We start from the raw sequence: 19755 nt of genomic DNA, 5'->3' as shown, positions 1-19755 counted from the left end.
CGCTTCACTGCCTACTGCGTTGGTGCAGTACCAATTTTAAATCGCCTTATATGTCGCCTCAGCAAAGCAGTTAAAACTTACGCTCGTGTTACCCACCTACAGTCTACTTAAAAAAAAACACTTTGTAGGTTTTGTTTTGTCTTTCTTTGTTTTATTCAGTGTCACAACTTGCTTTTCTAATTAGTTTTACAAATATTAAAAATAATATAAAAATTAAACAGTTGTCATTTGGAATTTTGGATGGTCTAATATGCTTGTACAAAGACCAAAGTTAAGTAAACCGGAACGTTGATAAATTCAAGTTTATTTTCTGTGGCAGTATTTAACATCTGTGCCAATGGCAACATTGGCAATTAAACTATCATCTGTCAAAAATTAAACGCAAATCGCCACAATTTTCAGGCTTCTTCATATTTACAAAAAAAATAGTTACTTGAAACATGACGATTGTGTTACAAACGCAAATCACCGTTAGTGCCACAAGATAGTGTAACTGATCTGCACGGAAATCTGACGACATGTATTGTTTGCAATGGCTAATACCCGTGCTTCTAATACCGAAGCCCGTGAACCCGGCTTTAGTGAACACTCATGTTATGTTCATGGTGTTATATTTAATAGGGTTTTTCCTCGAAAGGAAGCCGTGTACCGTATGCAGTGTAGTCTTCCTTGCAGCAGTTATTTTAATTTGTTATAGCGGCATTGGGAACTGTTTGTTCTGGGCCAGTCAGTGTGAAGGTGAGAAATATGACACCTAAATTATACGCCAGCGATTCTTCCAGAGTTACCTTCCTACCTAAGTGCTCAAAATGCAACTTAAGTACGTTCCTGTCGCCAATAGGCGGGAATTAAAATGTGACAATGCGAGGCTGAACAGCAATACTATTGCCTAGTGCAATGAATAAAAATATATTGAAGTTTTTTTGTATATTTTTGTAAATACTATGTATGTTTTTTTTTTATTTAACATATTTTCATTTTGAAATAATTATTGTTATGATGAATATTAAGAATTCCAAAATGGAAGTAATGTGCCGATCTGTACTTACTACATAGTATGTTGAATATGATGAAATTGTTTGTTAATTTATAAAATTGTGATGATGTGTATACATATTATTATTATTAATTAACAAAAATAAAATATGAAATACAATTTGGGGATACTTGATTGTTTTATTGCCATAATAATTTGTAAAATTAAGCTAAGAAGGAATTAGAATTTAGTATTAAACAATACTTTTGCTGGTATTGCTGCACATTTCCCATTTCCAACTTACTACTTCTGATTACATAATTGAATAGTTTTCCTGGAGCACACCAAACTTAGCACCTGGAACATTAATTTGTCTATACAGTTTCAAAGTGCTGAATAGTTTTCCTAGCAATCCTGATTTACAGTAGCTGTAATTAATACCCCATAAGTACATAACCTCCTTTTAAGAATTAATTACATAGTTCTATAAAAGTTAAGAAAGTTGGTAGCAAAAAAAACCCATTGGTGTCATGGTACAGACAAGTTTCTGTTACTAAAACTTATTAATAACCTTTTACATGCAACTCACTAATGATTAAAAAATAAATACACAAATACATGTTAGATATTAATGTGTCTTTGTAATAAAATATGTTTCTTATCTTTCTTGATAGTGCGAACAAAACGAAAAAGTTTTTGTTAGATAATGAAATTCTGGCAGGTAATATAAATTTGATAAAGTCATGTATTATGTTACACATGTTTATACAAATAAATATATCTTTATCTTGTCATGAACACAAAGAATTTAGGTGCGTATTGAACTTTAAAAGTTTTAACAAGATGATCCTAGGAATAACATTAGAACTAGCTTTTCCCCCGCGAAAGTCGGTTATATCGCATTTCCAAGAGAACTCTTCAAAAGCCCGGGATAAAAACTCAAGGTCAACTCTATCTCTGTACCAAATTTTATTAAAATCAGTTCAGTGGTTTAGACGTGAAAGCGTAACAGACACGAGTTACTTTCGCATTTATAATATTAGTAGGGATCTGGGGTTTTAAATTGTATCTACATACTTTAGTCCTATGTCTAGAACTGAACCTCGATAAGTTGAATTGATTGATTGATACTCGTCTTGAATTCTGAACCAAATGGTTTAAAAAAACAGCCAAGTGCGAATCGGACTCGCGAAGCTGAGGGTTCCGTAAAAATAGGAATAAGAAAGATTTTTTTCTAAAAGAACATGGTTACTCATAAAATTTATGACTAGTAATTAACCGTCACTTATATCGATTTTGTTGCTAATCTTAATGGCAATAAAATAACATCCAGTTATAATTAGATCAAGTCTTCCAGGAGACGGACAGTTAGACAGCCTAGCATTAGATTGCGATCATTATGATTCTCCACTACCCAAGGGCTAAAATCGGAATAACATTACGAAGGCTACATGAACTGTGGTAGGTGTAAGTATCACGAGTATGGAGTTTTTTTTAATTGTACCGTGTCTTTTTAAAAACCGACTCAGGAAGTTTGAAGACCCATCCCAGGATCGACAATTTTTTTTTTCAATATAAGTAAACAACTATTAACTGATTTTCACTAAAATTTGTTTCAGCCGTGACTCGTGACCAAATAAATAGGCTGTTTTTAATATGGAATTAAAAACATCTCTTTGGGTAATACGTTAAATCTAAAACCATTTTATTTCTCCAATCGTGTGCCACGGTAGTAAAACCACGACCTTGCGTGTTTATTTTCCCATTGTATCGATAAATAATTCTAAATTGAGATTAGTAATTCGAAAACAAACTACCTACTTGTAATATATATTATCAAAGCGGTGCCTTGAGCTATCAGCGTCAATAATCGTCATCAATTAGTAAGTAGTTACAGTTGTTATCGGATAATGGCATATACATATATAGGAGGATTTTCCCATGAACATGGCATTTGGTATTCACGATTCTAGACAAAACCCGGACCATTTAACTAAACAATAAATGCGGACAACATCACATACATTGTTCTGAACCCAAAGTAAGTTGCTAAAGCACTTGTGTTATGGAATTCAGATACAACGAAGGTACCACAAACACCCAGACCCGACACAATGTAGAAATGTGATTTTTTACATTGACCCGACCGGGGATCGAACCCGGGACCTCAGAGCTAGCGACACCTTGAAACCAATTAATTCAAGTCAATCCGGAGAAAGCCGGACGGATTGCAACCCTTAACCACAAGTTGACTCATCCGAAAAGTGCAAAACAATTCTTATTTTGAGATAAAATACAAATAAAAACGGTAAAATTTTCAACTCCCATAACTATCAAATGGTTCGACAAATTCACCTATAGTATAAAATAAACTAAATTGAAATCGCCCTATTAGTTCGGGAGCTATGAAGCCACAAACAGACACGTCAAACTATAACACCCCTCTTTGCGTCGGGGTTAAAAACAGTTCAGTTGTTATGGTCACTATTTAGTAACCACCATTGTTTGTGCACTAATTCGAGACAGTTAGTATACTGGTATTAGTCAGCTTCGTCTTATATCCATAATTGCCTGGAATTAAGTACAGCAGTCGGAACTTCTTTTCGTTTAGAAAATAAGTAAAACAAAAATTGTCCTTAATAATGGGAGCGCGCAAGCAATAGTGTCCATGTAGGAGACAGGTATACATAATTTTAAACAATTTTGTTTAAAAGCCTTCCAGCGCGAGTCGGACCTGCTATACAGAGGGTTCTAAAGGTTCCGTGATCAGTGAACAGCCCTGCAAGTTAATTTGCAATTTTGTAACCCTTAATCTTTTTTTTAAGTATTTGTTGTTCATCTTCATTACATATATACATGTAAAGAAACGATGGATGGATTGTGTGAAAGACGATATGGCTGTAAAGAGTGTTTCTTGTGAGATGACGGCCGATAGGAAGGTATGGAAGATGACATGTTGCGCCGACCCCAAATAAAATAATTGGGATAAGGGCAGGGGAATCATGATGATAATGATGATGTAAAAATTATCTAGCTATAATGGTTCATGATGAGGTAATAGAGTTCCACATTACCTAATGGACAAGGCAAGTTTAAATAAAACAATAAAATACACAGGTAAGTTGTTTATTATGTGCAAATAGAATGAGATGGTCATCTTTGACGGTTTCTTATGTTAACACAATAGTTTTGATAGTTGGTACATAACGAGCCTTAACCTAATGTACAGCGTCTACACCTGAAACAAGAAAATTGTCATCATTATTATTTCAAGCCTTATGACCGACAATTCAACACTCTTTTTTGTGTAAATAGTAAGTTGACAATGTAGGAGGAGACCCAACTCTCATGAACACTTGCAAATTTTAAAAATGTAATTAATGCATTAAGCATTTATAAGTTAAATATTAATAATATTGACATTAGACTTAATGTTTTTTAGGAAGGTTCTTATTATTCATTATTGTTTAGACTGATATTAACAACAAATATAGACTTCATAGGCTTGTTTTCAACAAACCTTCATTGTCATGTTCCACTAGTAATTTAAGTAAGTAGGGTAGCCCAATTGTGCTATTATAATTCACTCGTATCTAGAACAACAGTTTGAACAAGTTACGAGACTAAAACTTGGCATTAACCGGGATAGTGGTCACTATAACCTTAAAGTTCGAATGAAAATGTTAAACAGAAATATATTATACTTTGCCACAAAATCGAAATTATAAAGTTTGGATTATTTACCGCTTATCGCAGTCTTCTGGCTTCACGCTCAGACTCGAGGAGGGTGAGGATGTCACCATCACGCACGGGTCCCTTCACGTTTCTGATGATCTGACGGCTAGTCTCTCCGATGAACTCTACTTTGACCTGGGTACATTGTCCCTGGGAACCCGTACGGCCCAAAACCTTGACGACGCGAGCAAGAACGTTGGGCTTGTCCATTTTAGTTTAGATATCGAGCAATTCGTGAATAATACACGTGCACCTTGAATGGCGTGTGTGGAAAAGAAATTGACAAGCGAAGGGACGTCACAGATTACTAATTTACTAAATATTTTTTAGGGTCGGTATTCTCGCTGTAAGTACAGATGGAATGGACGAGTAAGGACGTAACTTCACACTTTAATTTCTTTCGGTTTATTTGTTTTAGTAAAGTTTTAGAAATTCAAATAAATTCCAATTGACTACTCACTATTAGTTCTATCGGTTTGATTCTAAACTATGTCGTTCCTTGAGGATCAAAGAATTGTAGGTTGAAATTAAGTTTAAATATGACACGGCCATGTAGTACTGCTTTGGTACTGCTTGATTGATAGAGTACTTGTAGCCCTTGTAGTAACACTTTTTTACGTACATCTCCCCAAGTTTCTCCACAATACCCGGTCATCCGCTATTCGCAACATTTTTCTCTTATAATTTGTATTATTCTAAATACTTTCTAAATAATTTAATTGTTTTATGTATATAGTAACGTAAACAAAGAAAACTGCATTAGAAAACGGTTTTAGTTTTCAAATCGAGAATTTACGGACTATTTTCATCATCATCATCCACAGCCTCCATCCTCCCACCGCTGGGCATAGGCCTCCCCTTTTTCGTGCCAATTTCTACGGTCCTGTGCTAGCCTCATCCAGACTCGACCCGAGACCTTTATAATGTCATCGACCCATCTTGCTCCCGGACGACCGACGACTATTTTACTATCCGGTAATTTCCGATAACCGGTTCATTGAGAGTCACACCATTAGTGACATAAGATTCCACGTCAATCGAGTTGGAAAGAAAATTGGCATTTTGCCTCAAGTTTCTTGCTCCGTTGGGCTGTTGTTACAAAAGTGAATGGCCTACTATCTAGTTGTGTAGTCGCCGTCGTTTTAAAGACTTAAAATAGTAAATTACATATTAAATCAAAATGAAGTTAATATATTTGACGCTCCTGGTCCTCCCTGCGGCCCTGCTGTGTTTCCAAAGCGGTAAGTTTAGATAATAACGAAATATATGATATTTTTTCGTTTCATTTACGTGGCACCGAATATGTTACGTTTTTTGAGTGAAAGTTATTGAGGTATAGGTTTATTTTTAATTCTAGTCTTCGCTTCTCATTATCTAATTAGAATATCGTTGTAATTTATCATTGAATATGTTTGTACATTTACATATGTAATATTAGATAATCTGGTACAGAGAAGCTCCATAAATTGATTAAAAATACCCACTTTACTTAAAAACACAATATCTTGAATCAAATCTTACAGCTTCTATATAAAGTCAACCCGTAAAGTCGATCATATGTCGTCCAGAAGCAATCAATTTCTCTCTTCTTTCTGAAGTCCCTTATCTTAGGAAGAGCAGTGGTGGCAGTAGGACCTATGAAAAACAAACATGTAATACAATGATAGAATCACATTTTGTGCCTTGTAGAAAGTCCTTATGTTACAATAAGGTCATTTGACATATGTTGCTACATCTATATTGCCATCTGTTCAGTAACAAGTATTATCATGTACTAATAATGATAACTGAAACTAAGTTTAAATTAAAGTACATAATCACTTCTAACTTTCCCTCATTTCATATCAGACTTCTTATGGCAATATTAATTAAAGTTATCATTTATTTTATACCTTAAGTGCAACCTCTTGCTACACTCAAACTTTGAAAAAAGAATAATTTAAACAAGATACCTTACTAAAAATATCAATATACGTTAATAAAAATGCCAATTCATTTTCCAAAAGTTGAATTAAGTTATTAAAACCTATATGTTCAATGTTACAGCCAACACAATCCTCGCGAAAGCCGAGGAAGATGAGCTGGATGACGTAGTGGACATTGAAGGGGAAGACAGCCAGGTCGTGGGAGATGATACGCTCGGTGAGGATGATGACTCGGTAGTGAAGTCGTCACAAGATGTTGACACAACGATCCTGTTCATCAAACCGGTTACAAGCTTAGGAGATGCTACTTTCGGTAAGTTTTTTTATTAGTGAACTATTAATTTTGTTGTTTATAGCTGATAATGTAGTTAGGATAGTTGTAGAGCAATGGAGCATGTACGCTGACTGTTGAAAATGCATCCATCACCACAACATAAGCGATGTTCAGCTTGGTGTTGTGTGTACCAGTTTACATGCCATCGGTAACTTAGTATAACCAGCTTCATGCTTCTAGTTAGATAAACTCAAGGTAGCAGAAAGGCATGATATTAAAAAATATTCCGGACTTGATCAGACTTAGTTATAATTAAAAATTTTGATTATTAGTAAATTAATATATTGTTTACACTAATCATAATAGACTAATGTGGCTATTAACAATGGAACTAATGAGAAAGCAAGAAAAATACATTAAAATAACTTTGATTTATAAAAGAATTGCTTGTTGGGCTCTGGCACCACCTCTCCTGAGCACCTGGCACCTCCTCCTTCTCCTTGTATCATATTCATTAAAAAAATTATTAGATACGCATGTTTCTTTTATTTCGTAAATAAAAAAAATAAGGGGTTATCGTGATTTAACATCTCGTGTGACGTCACTTACCAGTACGCTTTTTACTAGTAAGTGGTGTTTTTAGCCCCCCCCCCCCTTCCATACTTTAGTGCATTTTATCTTCTTTACTTTTTATATGGTAATGAAATGAAAAATATGTATTATATTCAATATTTTTTGGAAATCTGTCTGATGGACTAATCAGTAAATATATTATAAGATTATGTTGCATACCCCATTGTGGAAGTTATAATGCATACTATGTTGTGCGAGTGTCTTGCTTACAACAATATTACATGAAGGAGATTATATTAATGTAGTATATACCAAGTCATGTATGGCATCATAATCAGGAGAACAATATATCCATTATTTTCCAGTGTCTTTACACTAACTTGCATTCTCATAATTTTAAATTATTTCAAACCCTGTAAGATACATGTATATGTATATCATTTTTTCAACAACACTTCAAGTAACAAACTATTGAGCAAAATTGATAATTTTTTTATGGGACCAAATGACAGCTATTTCATATTGAATGAAAAAAGAATCGGCACATAGTTCATCCATTCCGAAATTCTGTAGTAAAAATCATAAAAACAAAATGCTGACAAATTGAGAGGCTCCCTCTTTTTGAAGTCGGTTCAAGACCATACGGTCTTGTCAATTTTCTAGTCCTCTTGTCCATATAGAATAAAATGTTTTATTTGCATTATCATAAAATTTATGGCAATATAGCATATTGCCTATAGCTTTTGTGTTGACACATGTATTGAACACACCAAACAGTAAAACTGAGATAACAACTAGATGACCATCCTGTTTTCAATGATTAGGCTGGTAGCGTTATATATGAATACAAATCGATTTACTTAAGTAAGAATAAGGGTTGCAAATATCTAAGTTTTCCTTGGAAATTAGTTTATTTTTAAATAGCCTGCTTTAGATCCCACTGCTGGGCAAAGCCCCATTGAAATAATTAGTATATCTCTCAAAAAAAATCTTAGCTGAGTGCTATGATTATTGTGATGAAATAATCTGTAAGTAATAATTATATAAATAGTTAAAATATATTTTGTTTTAATGGAAAATTCTTATGAACATTACATGCTAAATTGTGTTTAAGAAGAGTCCTTTAATTATTATATTTTAAGTTGTGCTTATCATATGCTCCCATTTGACTTGATTTTTGGACTTAAGATTTTAGATAACAGAAACTGGTATGTATAGATTGATCATCTATACATACCAGTTTCTGTTATCATTGATTCTATTAGTAGATTTAATTGGCAGTGGTTCAAATTATAATTGTTAGTGATGGTGCCAAAATATAAAACAGGTATAAAATATTAAGAAATTAGAAGAGTTAAAAAAATATCAAAATAACATTATTTTGCATGTATTACTGAATTATTCAGGAATTTACTCGTATTTATCGCCCGACTAGTTTTGGACCCAACGCGAGCCATTTTCATAAGCTATGTGGAGGCGGAGTCGGTATTTAACACCAAGTAAAATACCAGGGGGCTTAGACAAAGTAACATCGCTTTGTAGCGAAACGATACCGAATTTCGACATCGTCTGTGAGATAACGACAATCATTTCCTAGCCAATGTAACTCTGTTGTCGTGATCGTTGTGACGAATCGAACATTCGTTAAAAACAGAAATATTGTTTATGGTATCGAACATTTTGCTGTCACCGCTGTCCGCGCAGTTTCATTTTACATAAACAGTTTCAATGAAGTTTGTTAACCATGCAGTTTTATATTATGATTAGATTTGTTTGTTTATAAGATTTATTTGATATGATAAGAATAATATTCTTTTCTATTAAAAAAATGTAATGTGTGTGTGTACTAGTGCACAAAGGTAAAAAGTGAAACTTCTTTATGACCTTATTTTTCGAAAAAATATTTAAGTAGGTACCAACTATATCCAACTCGATATAAATTGGTTAAATAAAGTTAAATTAGAGAACGTTTACCAAAAGGCTTTTATTATTCATAGACATGAGTACAAATAATGCAAATTTAATAATATAAAAAATAAATTTTATCTTATTACTATTGAGTATTAAATATTTTAGAAAAATAAATACCATAATCATACCCAAGTATTAGAAAAAGAGATTTAATTACTTACTTTTTTTTAGAAATAAATAATTAATATAAATATTTAATATATTACTATCGAAACGATCCGACAAGATCCACCTCCCAACGCAATAATAATCTGAAAAAACGATTGAACCTCCTTTCAAAAAATAAAAATGACGGCTCGACTCCGTTTGCAAGGAAAAAACTTAAATATACGTAAACACTTGACATCTAAAATCAGCTGTTCAATGAAATCCGGCCATTTTGTATGGATAACTACAACGTTTGAACGTTCGTTTCGTTATCTTTTTTGTCGATCACGATCGCGACAATAACGAACACCGAAAGTGCTGCTTGTCTACGCATTTGTATGGAACAGACGCGATGACGATTCGTTTCGTTATGATTTCGTTATAAATTATTACATTGTCTACCAACTTGCGATAACGATGACGATTGACCACGTGATTTAACGCGGCTTATGTCAATCCCATACAGTTGAGTCTTGTCGAACTTCGTTATCGTTTTTAAATTGTTACTTTGTCTAAGCCCCCTGAAACTCTATCTTTAAATATGAATGTCTCTTTACAGATATTCAAGCGGGTTTCCCAGTAGAGTTCCTCGTTGGATTCATCAACAAGGGTGCTGAAGACTACCTGGTTGAATCAATGGAGGCCTCCTTCAGATACCCCATGGACTACACATATTACATTCAGAACTTCACCGCTCTGCCCTACAACAAAGAAGTGAAGCCAAAGCAAGAAGCCACCTTCGCTTACTCCTTCATCCCCAACGAAGCTTTCGCTGGACGCCCATTCGGATTGAACATTCAGCTCAACTACAGAGATGCCAGCGGAAACTTCTACCAGGTTTGTTAAGCTTTTCCAGTTTTGTGGTTACAAAGAAGAATTACTTTAATGTAATGGTAGGGTAAATAAATCTTAAATAGATGTTAAACATGAGGAAAAACAAACTAGTACTAATAAAATAGTCGTGTGAACAAGCAGTAACGTGTCGTACGGTCCGTGCGCAGGAGGCCGTGTACAACCAGACGCTGAACATCGTGGAGGTGTCGGAGGGCCTGGACGGCGAGACGTTCTTCCTGTACGTGTTCCTGGGCGCGGGCGGCGTGCTGGCGCTGGTGCTGGGCCAGCAGGCGCTGTCGTCGCTGGCGCGCCGCAAGGCCCCGCGCGCCGCCGCCCGCCCGCTCGAGACCGGCACCGCCAGCGACGTGGACTACGACTGGCTGCCCAAGGAGGTCGTCAACCAGCTCAGTACGTAGCGCCTACTACCTTCGGTTTACTCGATATATGCCTTTTATTTTGCCTCATCCGTATATTAACTAGTTACATTTGATTACAGAAAAATCGCCCAAGACACCCAAACAGTCACCTCGGGCTAGGAAGGCGAAGAGATCAGCCGGAGACGATTAATTCAGCTGTCGATAGTTTATAGAGTGCACCGAGCAATATCGTGGAGTGCGGAGTATCTACCGCGGTACTAAAATAACAATAGGCCTCAGACCGCCAGACATAGGCATTACAACCAGTTACCGTTGCCTTTATAAGTAAAAATCGTCAATGTTCATAGACTATTTAGTAAGTTAAGCGTCTAAGCCTATTATTATTTAGTCGATTTTTTATACAGACTGTGGTTTGTAGTTGCTAAGTTCAGTGTGTTGTGAGCGTAAATTATGGAACAAACAGTGTGGAAGCTTTTTAACAACGTGAGCGATGAGAATATTATTTAATAAAATGTTAAATTTTTACTATTCTTTCATTTCGGATGTTGTTTCTATCACCTATTTTCAAGCTTCCAGTTGTTAAAAACCGAAAAGAAAATCGACATGGATCTGTATTATTAATATGATATGTTTTGTTATCACTGTCGGCTTCATGCATTGATGTGACTTAGGAACCGGCAAAAATTCGTTGCTTCAGATCAGACCATAAAACCAGCCGCATAAAGTTTACGGTCGGAGTCTTTGTTAACACACAGGATCAATAATTCGTTTCCAGCTACGGTCAAAGCTAGTGCCAATAAAAGCACTGTGAGTGGCGAGTGCACGATAGACAAAGACGGAGTTTTTACTGTGATAAGGAGGAGGAACAAAAATATAGCTCTGCCGAGGTTGCGAATAGGAAATCGTGATAAAACGCTCGTCCGAGAAGAAATGTGAACAGAGCTATTATATTTTGACTAGCTGTTGCCCGCGACTTCGTTCCCGTGGGTAGAAGAAGATATAAGTTATGATTTATACCCGTCCTGTTTTTTTTCACATTTTCCATTGTATCTTCGCTCCTATTAGTTGTAGCGTGATGGTTTATAGCCTAAAGCCTTCCTCGATTAATTGTCTATTCAACACAAAAATATTTTTTCAATTTGGACCAGTAGTTCCTGAGATTAGCGCGTTCAAGCAAACAAACTCTTCAGCTTTATATATTAGTATAGATATAGATAAGTAGAAAGAAGAAAATACATTCTATTGCTTGATTGCTTTAAAGAATATGCAATACGGCCCCCGCTCAGCTTAATGCTGTGCAGTGACCTTGAGCTCGACAAGTCTCAGCGCGATAGCCGATAGCCGCGATTCTAACGCTATGACGTCAAATCGGTCATAAATCAAATATTATAAAGTGTGATGAATAGCTTCATTTGAAATGCTCTACCACTATTACCTCCGATTTATATACCTGCCGATCTGACAGCCGACAAGTGGGAATGCGCTCTTATAGGCAGACAGACGCGAGACTTCACTTATTTAGTATTATATTAAAACAAAGTTATTGAAATAAGAAAAAAAAAACAGACGTTGAACTAGGTGTCATTACCGTCGCAGTGCCACCACTGCGAGGCCGCGGTGGACACAGCCGAGCACACCTTGGAGGTGTGTCCATCGTGGGACGCACCCCGCCGGACCCTGATGTCAGCGGTCGGAGACGACCTCTCACTCCCCAGCGCGATTGCTGCCATGCTGGGGAGTGCGGAGGCATGGGAAGCGGTAGCCTCCTTCTGTGAGGTCGTCATGTCACAGAAGGAGGCAGCGGAGCGCATGCGGGCGACCCTCTCGCGGCGCCGTTCCGCAGACGAAGAAGGGGCGGAAGACGGCGAGCACAGCGCCCATCCTCATCCGCCCCAGGGGGTGATCAGCGGGCGACTGGCGCGGGGGCGCCACCGCCTGCATCACAACTATCACCCCCCATGCTCCGGCCATTATAAAGCTCCCTCCCCTCTGGGGGGGAGCGTGAGGGGCTTGCCGCAAGGCAGGCAGTCGCCGGTGGGGGACTGGACGACATAGACTCCCAGGCCTCCTCCACTCAGGCGAGGTCGGAGTGCCGCTGGGTCTTTTTAGTGGGTATACCGGGAACGCTGTTCACCGGGGAGTCCCACATACCCCTCTCTCGCCCCCCGGCGGGAAGGGGATGCGTAAACAGCATTTTTACCCAGCGACAAAAAAAAATAAAAAAAGTTGTCGTTACCGTAAGTTCGTCATAGAAGCAAACAAGGCCAAGTCAATCGCTTTCCTATTTTTAATCCCGTGGCTTTAGTTCAAGGATAAGGATATTCGTTAGTTACCTCCGTCCACGGACATCTCAATTTTTTAACATAGCTAAGACGCGTCTTTTGTAAAACGAAATGACATGTATCCAAAGCGTTGCGGTAAAAGCGTATATTTTATTTCATTGTCTATGGATTGTTAGTTATGCTTGTAGCAAAAAATTCGGGCTTTGGCATGCTTTCCGCGTACCTAATGGTCGGCGAGATAGTTCCGACCCCTTGCCTGGCACTTTTAGTACCGTTTATCTGCCGTAGCCACCGGGACCCAAACTCCAAAATCAACCATTGTTCTTACCTAAGTTGGGTCGTTTCAGCTTTTATAAAATAACGTAGGTCTGGGGTCAAAGGGCTCTTACTCTATAACTTATAAGGTAGCCAATCCGCTCCGGGTTATATTGTTAAAGATTAAACAGTTTTATAAATCGTCATTCACAAACGAAGTATTTGTACCTCTACTGGAGAGAACCGCGCTATTTCATTAGAATAAAGTACCTAAGCATACCATGCAACTCGATTACATTAAGAGTGTGCATATATTACTATTGCGAAAATAAATAAGTATCGATTGGGGTAATATTTAAATAACAAAGATATCGCTAAAAGCTCTCAGAACTCTTTTTTTATCTATTATTAAGAAATTCCAATGCAGCTTTGCTCTGATGGCCTGTATAATATAGGGTTGCACTTCTCACTTTTTATCTAGTTGAGGTATGTTAATTTTTTTGTTAAAATTTAATTCTTATATAACTAGAAATTAATTTCCGATAAGAATCAATTTAGATGGTTATTAAGCCAAATACCAATACAATATCTGTTATTAACGAAGAGACCAGTACACAGTATACAGAGTATACAGTATACCTATACTGTATAAAACTTTTAATTGTTTAAAAGGTTCATTAAATAGGAAACTTAGTTGTACCTACTTTTTGTACTTGTTGTTCTTTATATATATTTTTTATTATAAAATATCTATTATGTATTATTTATATACCGATTTGGTTCGTACTAGCACAGATAAAAACCTTAGGTTATTATATATTTTATCTGTACTCATCGAGTTATTTATAGACAGACAGATTAGACAGAACCAAACAATTTTTTATGGAGCTAAGTACATATACCGGCAGAACTAACAAGTTTATAAGTAACGTTTTGATGGTTTTAATTCATATTTTTTACTAAAAAGTATGTATAGTACATGGGTTGAGTATACCAATTTCATGGCTTTATGTTTTAGTAACTACTTTTTTGCTTCTTTCCCCTGTTATTTACCTTGATCTAACTAAAGTACAATATAAGCTTTTAGCTTATCAAGCAGATGCATTCATGAAAAATGAGTTTATTAAGTTTGTTCTTCTTCCTTAATAATTAATTTGTTATAAACTTAGTCAATTGCAATAAAAATCGCAAAGAAGCGGGAACTTTTGTAAGAATTGGCGGAATATAACCTAAATATCTACAAGCATTAGTCATAAAGAAAGGCGCGAAAACTTGATTACATTCCAGGTTGAAATATGAATATGAGGTACACTAATTTATCGAGTTATATTAAATTAATACCGGAATATTAGCAAACCTCTGTTAAGTTATCATGATATTATATCATGAAATATATAATGCTGAAATATATAGTTTGCTAGTTTGAACGCGCTAATCTCTGAAACTACTGGTTCGAATTGGAAACAAATACAATTTTATGTTGGGTAGTCCACTTATCGAGAGAGGTTCCCTCCCACATACCATTTCTGTATCGTAAAAAGCAAAACAATAATGAAGTTGTAAAAACGGGCACTTTTATAAGGTAATATTAGGTGGTCTAAAAGCTGCGTTAAAATCAAGTATGATGGTCTGACGGTTGTAGGTATACCTATTTCATATTTTAAGTTTGTTGCCCTTAAGAAAGTATACATATCTATCTTTTAAGCTTCACTTACCTACTGATTATGACTATCAGACTCTGAACCTTTTTATGGTAATGGTTTTAAAATTTAGTTTTAAAACAACGCTTATTTTAGAACGTGCTTCTAAAACATGGTGCGAGTCCTTATCAAAATAAATACGGCTATCGTTACAAGTGTCTAATGAACAACAATATGTTAGAATATATCACTGCACAGTGTGCACTGTTATTCTATTCGATAAGTTGTTTATGATATTACTTATGTGACGTCATCGTTTCAATGCCGGGCGTGTTTCTGGAGCGAATACACTGAAATTGTTGTAGCCGCCATTTGGGTTCGATTTAAATAGTTTCTTTACGGTAACGAATATTTCTTGCTACTTTAAGTCTAGTGATAGTGATATATCATTTGTTAATAGGTAAGTGAATAATAATATTGGAATTTGTGATAATTGAAATATACTCGAGTTGCTGACTTAAATGTAATAGCACTGAAACAGAATATTCAAGCGAATTCTTAGCTTCGTTTTATAAATTTTATCTGGTTGTCAGGCGGGAATTTCCGATTTTTTTTTAATAAAGCGCATTATAATTAGTAGAAAGTTTTAGGTTAAACCCTATTTTTAGGTACTTAAAATACACGAACATTATATATATATATTTTTATTAGTATTTAAAACCTTAACCTTAAAAAATATACTGAACTAATTAGTAATAGTATATAATAATATATAGATTATAAAAATAAATAAATATTATGAGTCCGCGTAACTAAAGCGCGAACCGGGCGCTACAGAAAAGTGCCACCTAGTGAGGGAAGATAGTAAACTTGATTTGGAGAGGCAGTTTAAGTACATACAGTCGTTTTTTGTTTCGCTGTAGTTCAGAAAATTGGATTTGTACCATAGAAAGGAGGACCCGTGGTTTTCTGATCATCTCAATTGTTTATTAAGGGGTATTAAGGGGTAAATAGGCATCAGTCTAGAATCCAAATAATTATGTAATGCCAACATTTTATTCTCATCTATATTAGTGAAAATAGTGTAAAATACTTCGTATTAAATGCCTTTATTAAATTTAAAATTATAATACACGCATTTTCTTTACAGTGAGCATCGGGTCGCAAATATGAATACCAGTACTAATGTTGCAGGAAATGCAAATACCATCGTGAACTGCATGAGAGATTTGAGCGAAGCTATTGAAAAAGGTATCTTCGAAGATGTAGTAAAGAAATGTAGATTTACTTCACAGCCATGTATCGTTGGATACAGACATGCACCAAATTGGGGAGATTCATACGACACAGCTTGATTTGATTATTTCCGCGTGTAAACACAATCGCGCAGTTATACTGTGTTATCTGTTGAATGAAACTGATATCTTGGAGTACCTGCCTGAGAGAGGCCTGTCTGAGAAGCAGCTGAATCAGAAGAGGACGATCGCGATGACGCACGCGATGTGCTCGAATGACTTCAACCTGCCGGAAATGCTTTACGACTACTGGTGCGGAGACACGTACTGGTCCGGCCACAAGGACGCGGACTACGTCCTCAGTAATATGGAAACACTTGGCATTCTACTCAAAGACGCCTACGGTCTCTGTAAGGCCGATTGATACGAGAACAAAAAATGCTAACAGATGTACACAGCCTGATAACGTTTAATGAGTTCCAATGCAAACTTTACACCACTGTACACAAATTAAAGCCCAAACCGAATCGTGCACTTGGTATCAAAGAAAAGGGTAAGTCAGTCGGGACTCTGCTGTATAAAGTTTTACGAACTTATGATTGTTATTCCAATATAGATAAAGTAAGAATAAAAAGTAGAATAACGGAAAAAGAAATGGAAATCCAAGCCACAATTGAAGACAAGGAGAGTATATTCGGAAAAATGTTGCAATACACCATGTATGAATTGTACTTCCGTAAAATGGATTTATGTGTGTCCTTAATAATTTTGGAGAATTTAACCGTACTGAGATACCATCTTAGGAAACGTTTCGTAGTGACGAATAAACCTAGTACGAAGAACAATCAATACATACGCTTGGCAAGTTATACGAAGATATTGAAAGTGTACTGTATCATTTCCTGTACCGAACCAGTGAAGACTGGCGACTCTATTTATCGCCGAATAGACAGCTTGCAGTGAAAGAAAACCGTCTTGGTATTCATGATGGACAATTATGTACCCTAAACCTTCGGTATGATGAGGAGAAAGTTTATAATTCTCCAGTTCTGTATCTGGAACGAAAATATTTCAAAAAACATCTAAAGTATTTAAAACGAATACTGATTAAGCATGTGATGTGCAAAGCTCCACAAAACTTGATCACAAATCAAGTAACTGCACAAAGAAAGAAAAAATCTTCAGTAAAGGAAAAGGAATTGCTGGATGATAACTATTTGAAGCCAATGTGTTACTTACGTGACAATTATTCGTTACAAAAAATTGTATATTATATTAAAGTCGTACAGAATAGTAAAGTCGTGAATGTATTGATGATAGAACGAACCCTCCAAGTTATTGGGGAAATGATGAAAAGCTCGGAGGCAGGCGTCAGTCAGGCATCTGAACATGTGTCGAATGCGACTAAAGCACTGCTGCAAATAGAATTGTCTAAAGAAACGTTAAAACGTTTTTAATAATATAAGATTATATTTGTCAAAGGTGGGCCAAGGTCAACTCAGTAGGAGAATCTCAGTCACCAACGGGCATGATCAGACGTTTATAAACGTACGAAATGACTTACTAAAAGTATTTGAAGTATAAAACCAATTCTTGATATTTACAAACATATACTCGACAAGGCCTTTCTTGACAAAGGTTTAGATTTTCTTAATGAAAGAAATTATCAGTTACCATGTGCTGCTAAAGATCGGATAAATGATATTATCGATCGTTATAATGACGACGGTAGTGACTTCGAAGATGAATATAACCAAGAAGTGTGGCGCCACACTGGCCTCTCCAGAGACCTTCTATCTGAAATACCTTTGGTCTCTAACAACAGAAACCGCTTGTTAAAGCGAAGAGAGTTATCTACAGAACTGATTACAAATCGTGCTTTACTTATTTTACCAAAACACATTCAAAACATTAAACTCATTTTACGAAAGGTAGAAGTAAAATTACGACCACATCCAGAAAGTCAAAATAGATTTAAAACAATTTAAAGTCAAAAAACTACCTGATTGGCCAACAAAATCAGAAGTAGTTGATGTCCGTGGTAAATTAGTAAAATATATGGAGTCCATTAAACAAGTTGATCAACCTTTATTGGATAGGATGGATCAGATACAAGACTTAACCATTGATTGGAAGTGTGTTAAAAATGCGCTCATGTTTTTTCTATACGAGACAGATAAGTTTTCAGCTCAAAGAGTGGAATTTGATGATAAAGTTAAATATAGTGATCCTGACCAATCGGCAGTAAATATCATGGACAAAATATTAGATGAGATGGAACGGATCTGCGGGACATCGCAGCAACCAGCTGTGCAAAATCATAAGTTTGACGGAATAGAAGATTTGGATGCAAACTTATACATCGAAATAGACATCTCCACGGAGACGACTAGAACGATACGAGACAAATGGATAAGATGTTTGATAACAAGAATAGATCAGTTGACGAAGTTATTGGACTACCCGAATAGGACGTTGAGTCAGTGTCAGCTGAGGTTCAAGCGCGGACCACGAGTTTCACGTTATGGTCGAAATGCTCCTCGCTGACATTGCCAATGTTTTGTGCAAGTGTAACGTTTGGTTGATGCGGAAGACGAGCAAGATGCTAACAGGGATCGACCTCGGGAATGTCCTGGATCACGGGAACCCGTTCTGGACGTGATCAGCGACATCTTCGACTCTCGCGACTACTCCACTGAACTGTTGAAAAAAGCTTTCATGTTTGCTAAAGACGGAGATGCTATAAAAGCTCTCTATAAATTGTTTTTGGACGATATTAGTTTTGAAACAATTAGAAATGATGATAGGCGAGCGTTAACCGATGAACAGAAGAAGAATTTAGATGTTTTGAAGAATTCAGACAACTTTGACGAGTTGAGTAAACTTTTTCCACGGGCAGCGAATCCTTGATGACCGACGTAGCAAAAAATAAGCAAATTTAATAATAATATAATAATTCAAAATATTTTAATTTAAAACAATTTTGCATAATTGACATGAAATGTATGTAATACATAGTTTAAGCGAAATTAACAATTTTGGACTGATTTTAGACCTGAATTTATACTCAAGATAAGCGCCAAAATAGGCGCAACGAATATTTTAAATAGTGATGAAATATTTTTATCCTTATTTAATAGGTGTCTATTAATATAAATGTTTTAAACTACTGATTTAGATTTTTATACAGCGATTATATTATTTTGTGATATTAAACGTTAATTTTATTTTTAATATCAAATGTTACATATTTTTACGTTTTGGCTGTACGGAGCCGATGGTCGAGGTCACCACACCAAACCCACTGTGCGCGACGTGTCGCGGGTTCGATCCCGCGTAGGACAAGCATTTAAGTGTGACCACGAACGCTTGTTCTGAGTCTGGGTGTTTTGTGCTTGTGAATTATATGTTTGTAAAAGCCCCCGCGACACAAGGATTAAATTCCTTACTGTGGGAGTCGTGTTTTCTTAAAAAAGAGAAGATATTATACAAAATACCTAATGGTTTTTTTAATGCTATCAACTCTATCAA

At 36.0% G+C, this 19755-nt stretch overlaps 2 protein-coding genes and 1 long non-coding RNA gene across 3 annotated transcripts; 1 reads left to right on the top strand and 2 right to left on the bottom strand.

The window, feature by feature from the left end:
* Positions 1-1151: 1151 nt before the first annotated feature.
* On the bottom strand, positions 1152-1808 carry LOC113498064. The gene is made up of 2 exons (XR_003400953.1): positions 1548-1808; positions 1152-1333 (listed from the first exon to the last, which is right to left on the bottom strand). It is a non-coding gene; the product is annotated as an uncharacterized LOC113498064 (long non-coding RNA).
* Positions 1809-4086: 2278 nt separating this feature from the next.
* Positions 4087-5003, bottom strand: LOC113498059 (40S ribosomal protein S28). Its single transcript, XM_026877960.1, has 2 exons — positions 4721-5003; positions 4087-4214 (listed from the first exon to the last, which is right to left on the bottom strand). Exon 1 carries the CDS (start codon positions 4919-4921, stop codon positions 4724-4726), a length of 198 nt encoding a protein of 65 aa, XP_026733761.1. The 5' UTR covers positions 4922-5003; the 3' UTR covers positions 4087-4214; positions 4721-4723.
* A 759-nt stretch (positions 5004-5762) lies between these two features.
* On the top strand, positions 5763-11337 carry LOC113498050 (translocon-associated protein subunit alpha-like). The gene is made up of 5 exons (XM_026877950.1): positions 5763-5952; positions 6758-6949; positions 10161-10438; positions 10603-10843; positions 10932-11337. The coding sequence occupies exons 1-5, from the start codon at positions 5892-5894 to the stop codon at positions 11000-11002; spliced, it is 843 nt and encodes a 280-aa protein (XP_026733751.1). The 5' UTR covers positions 5763-5891; the 3' UTR covers positions 11003-11337.
* Positions 11338-19755: the final 8418 nt, after the last annotated feature.

This window comes from Trichoplusia ni, chromosome 10 (genome assembly GCF_003590095.1).
Source record: "Trichoplusia ni isolate ovarian cell line Hi5 chromosome 10, tn1, whole genome shotgun sequence".
Taxonomy (NCBI): Eukaryota; Metazoa; Arthropoda; class Insecta; order Lepidoptera; family Noctuidae; genus Trichoplusia; species Trichoplusia ni.
The sequence above is the reverse complement of the archived record's forward strand: the minus strand, read 5'-3'. Positions and strand labels throughout refer to the sequence as shown.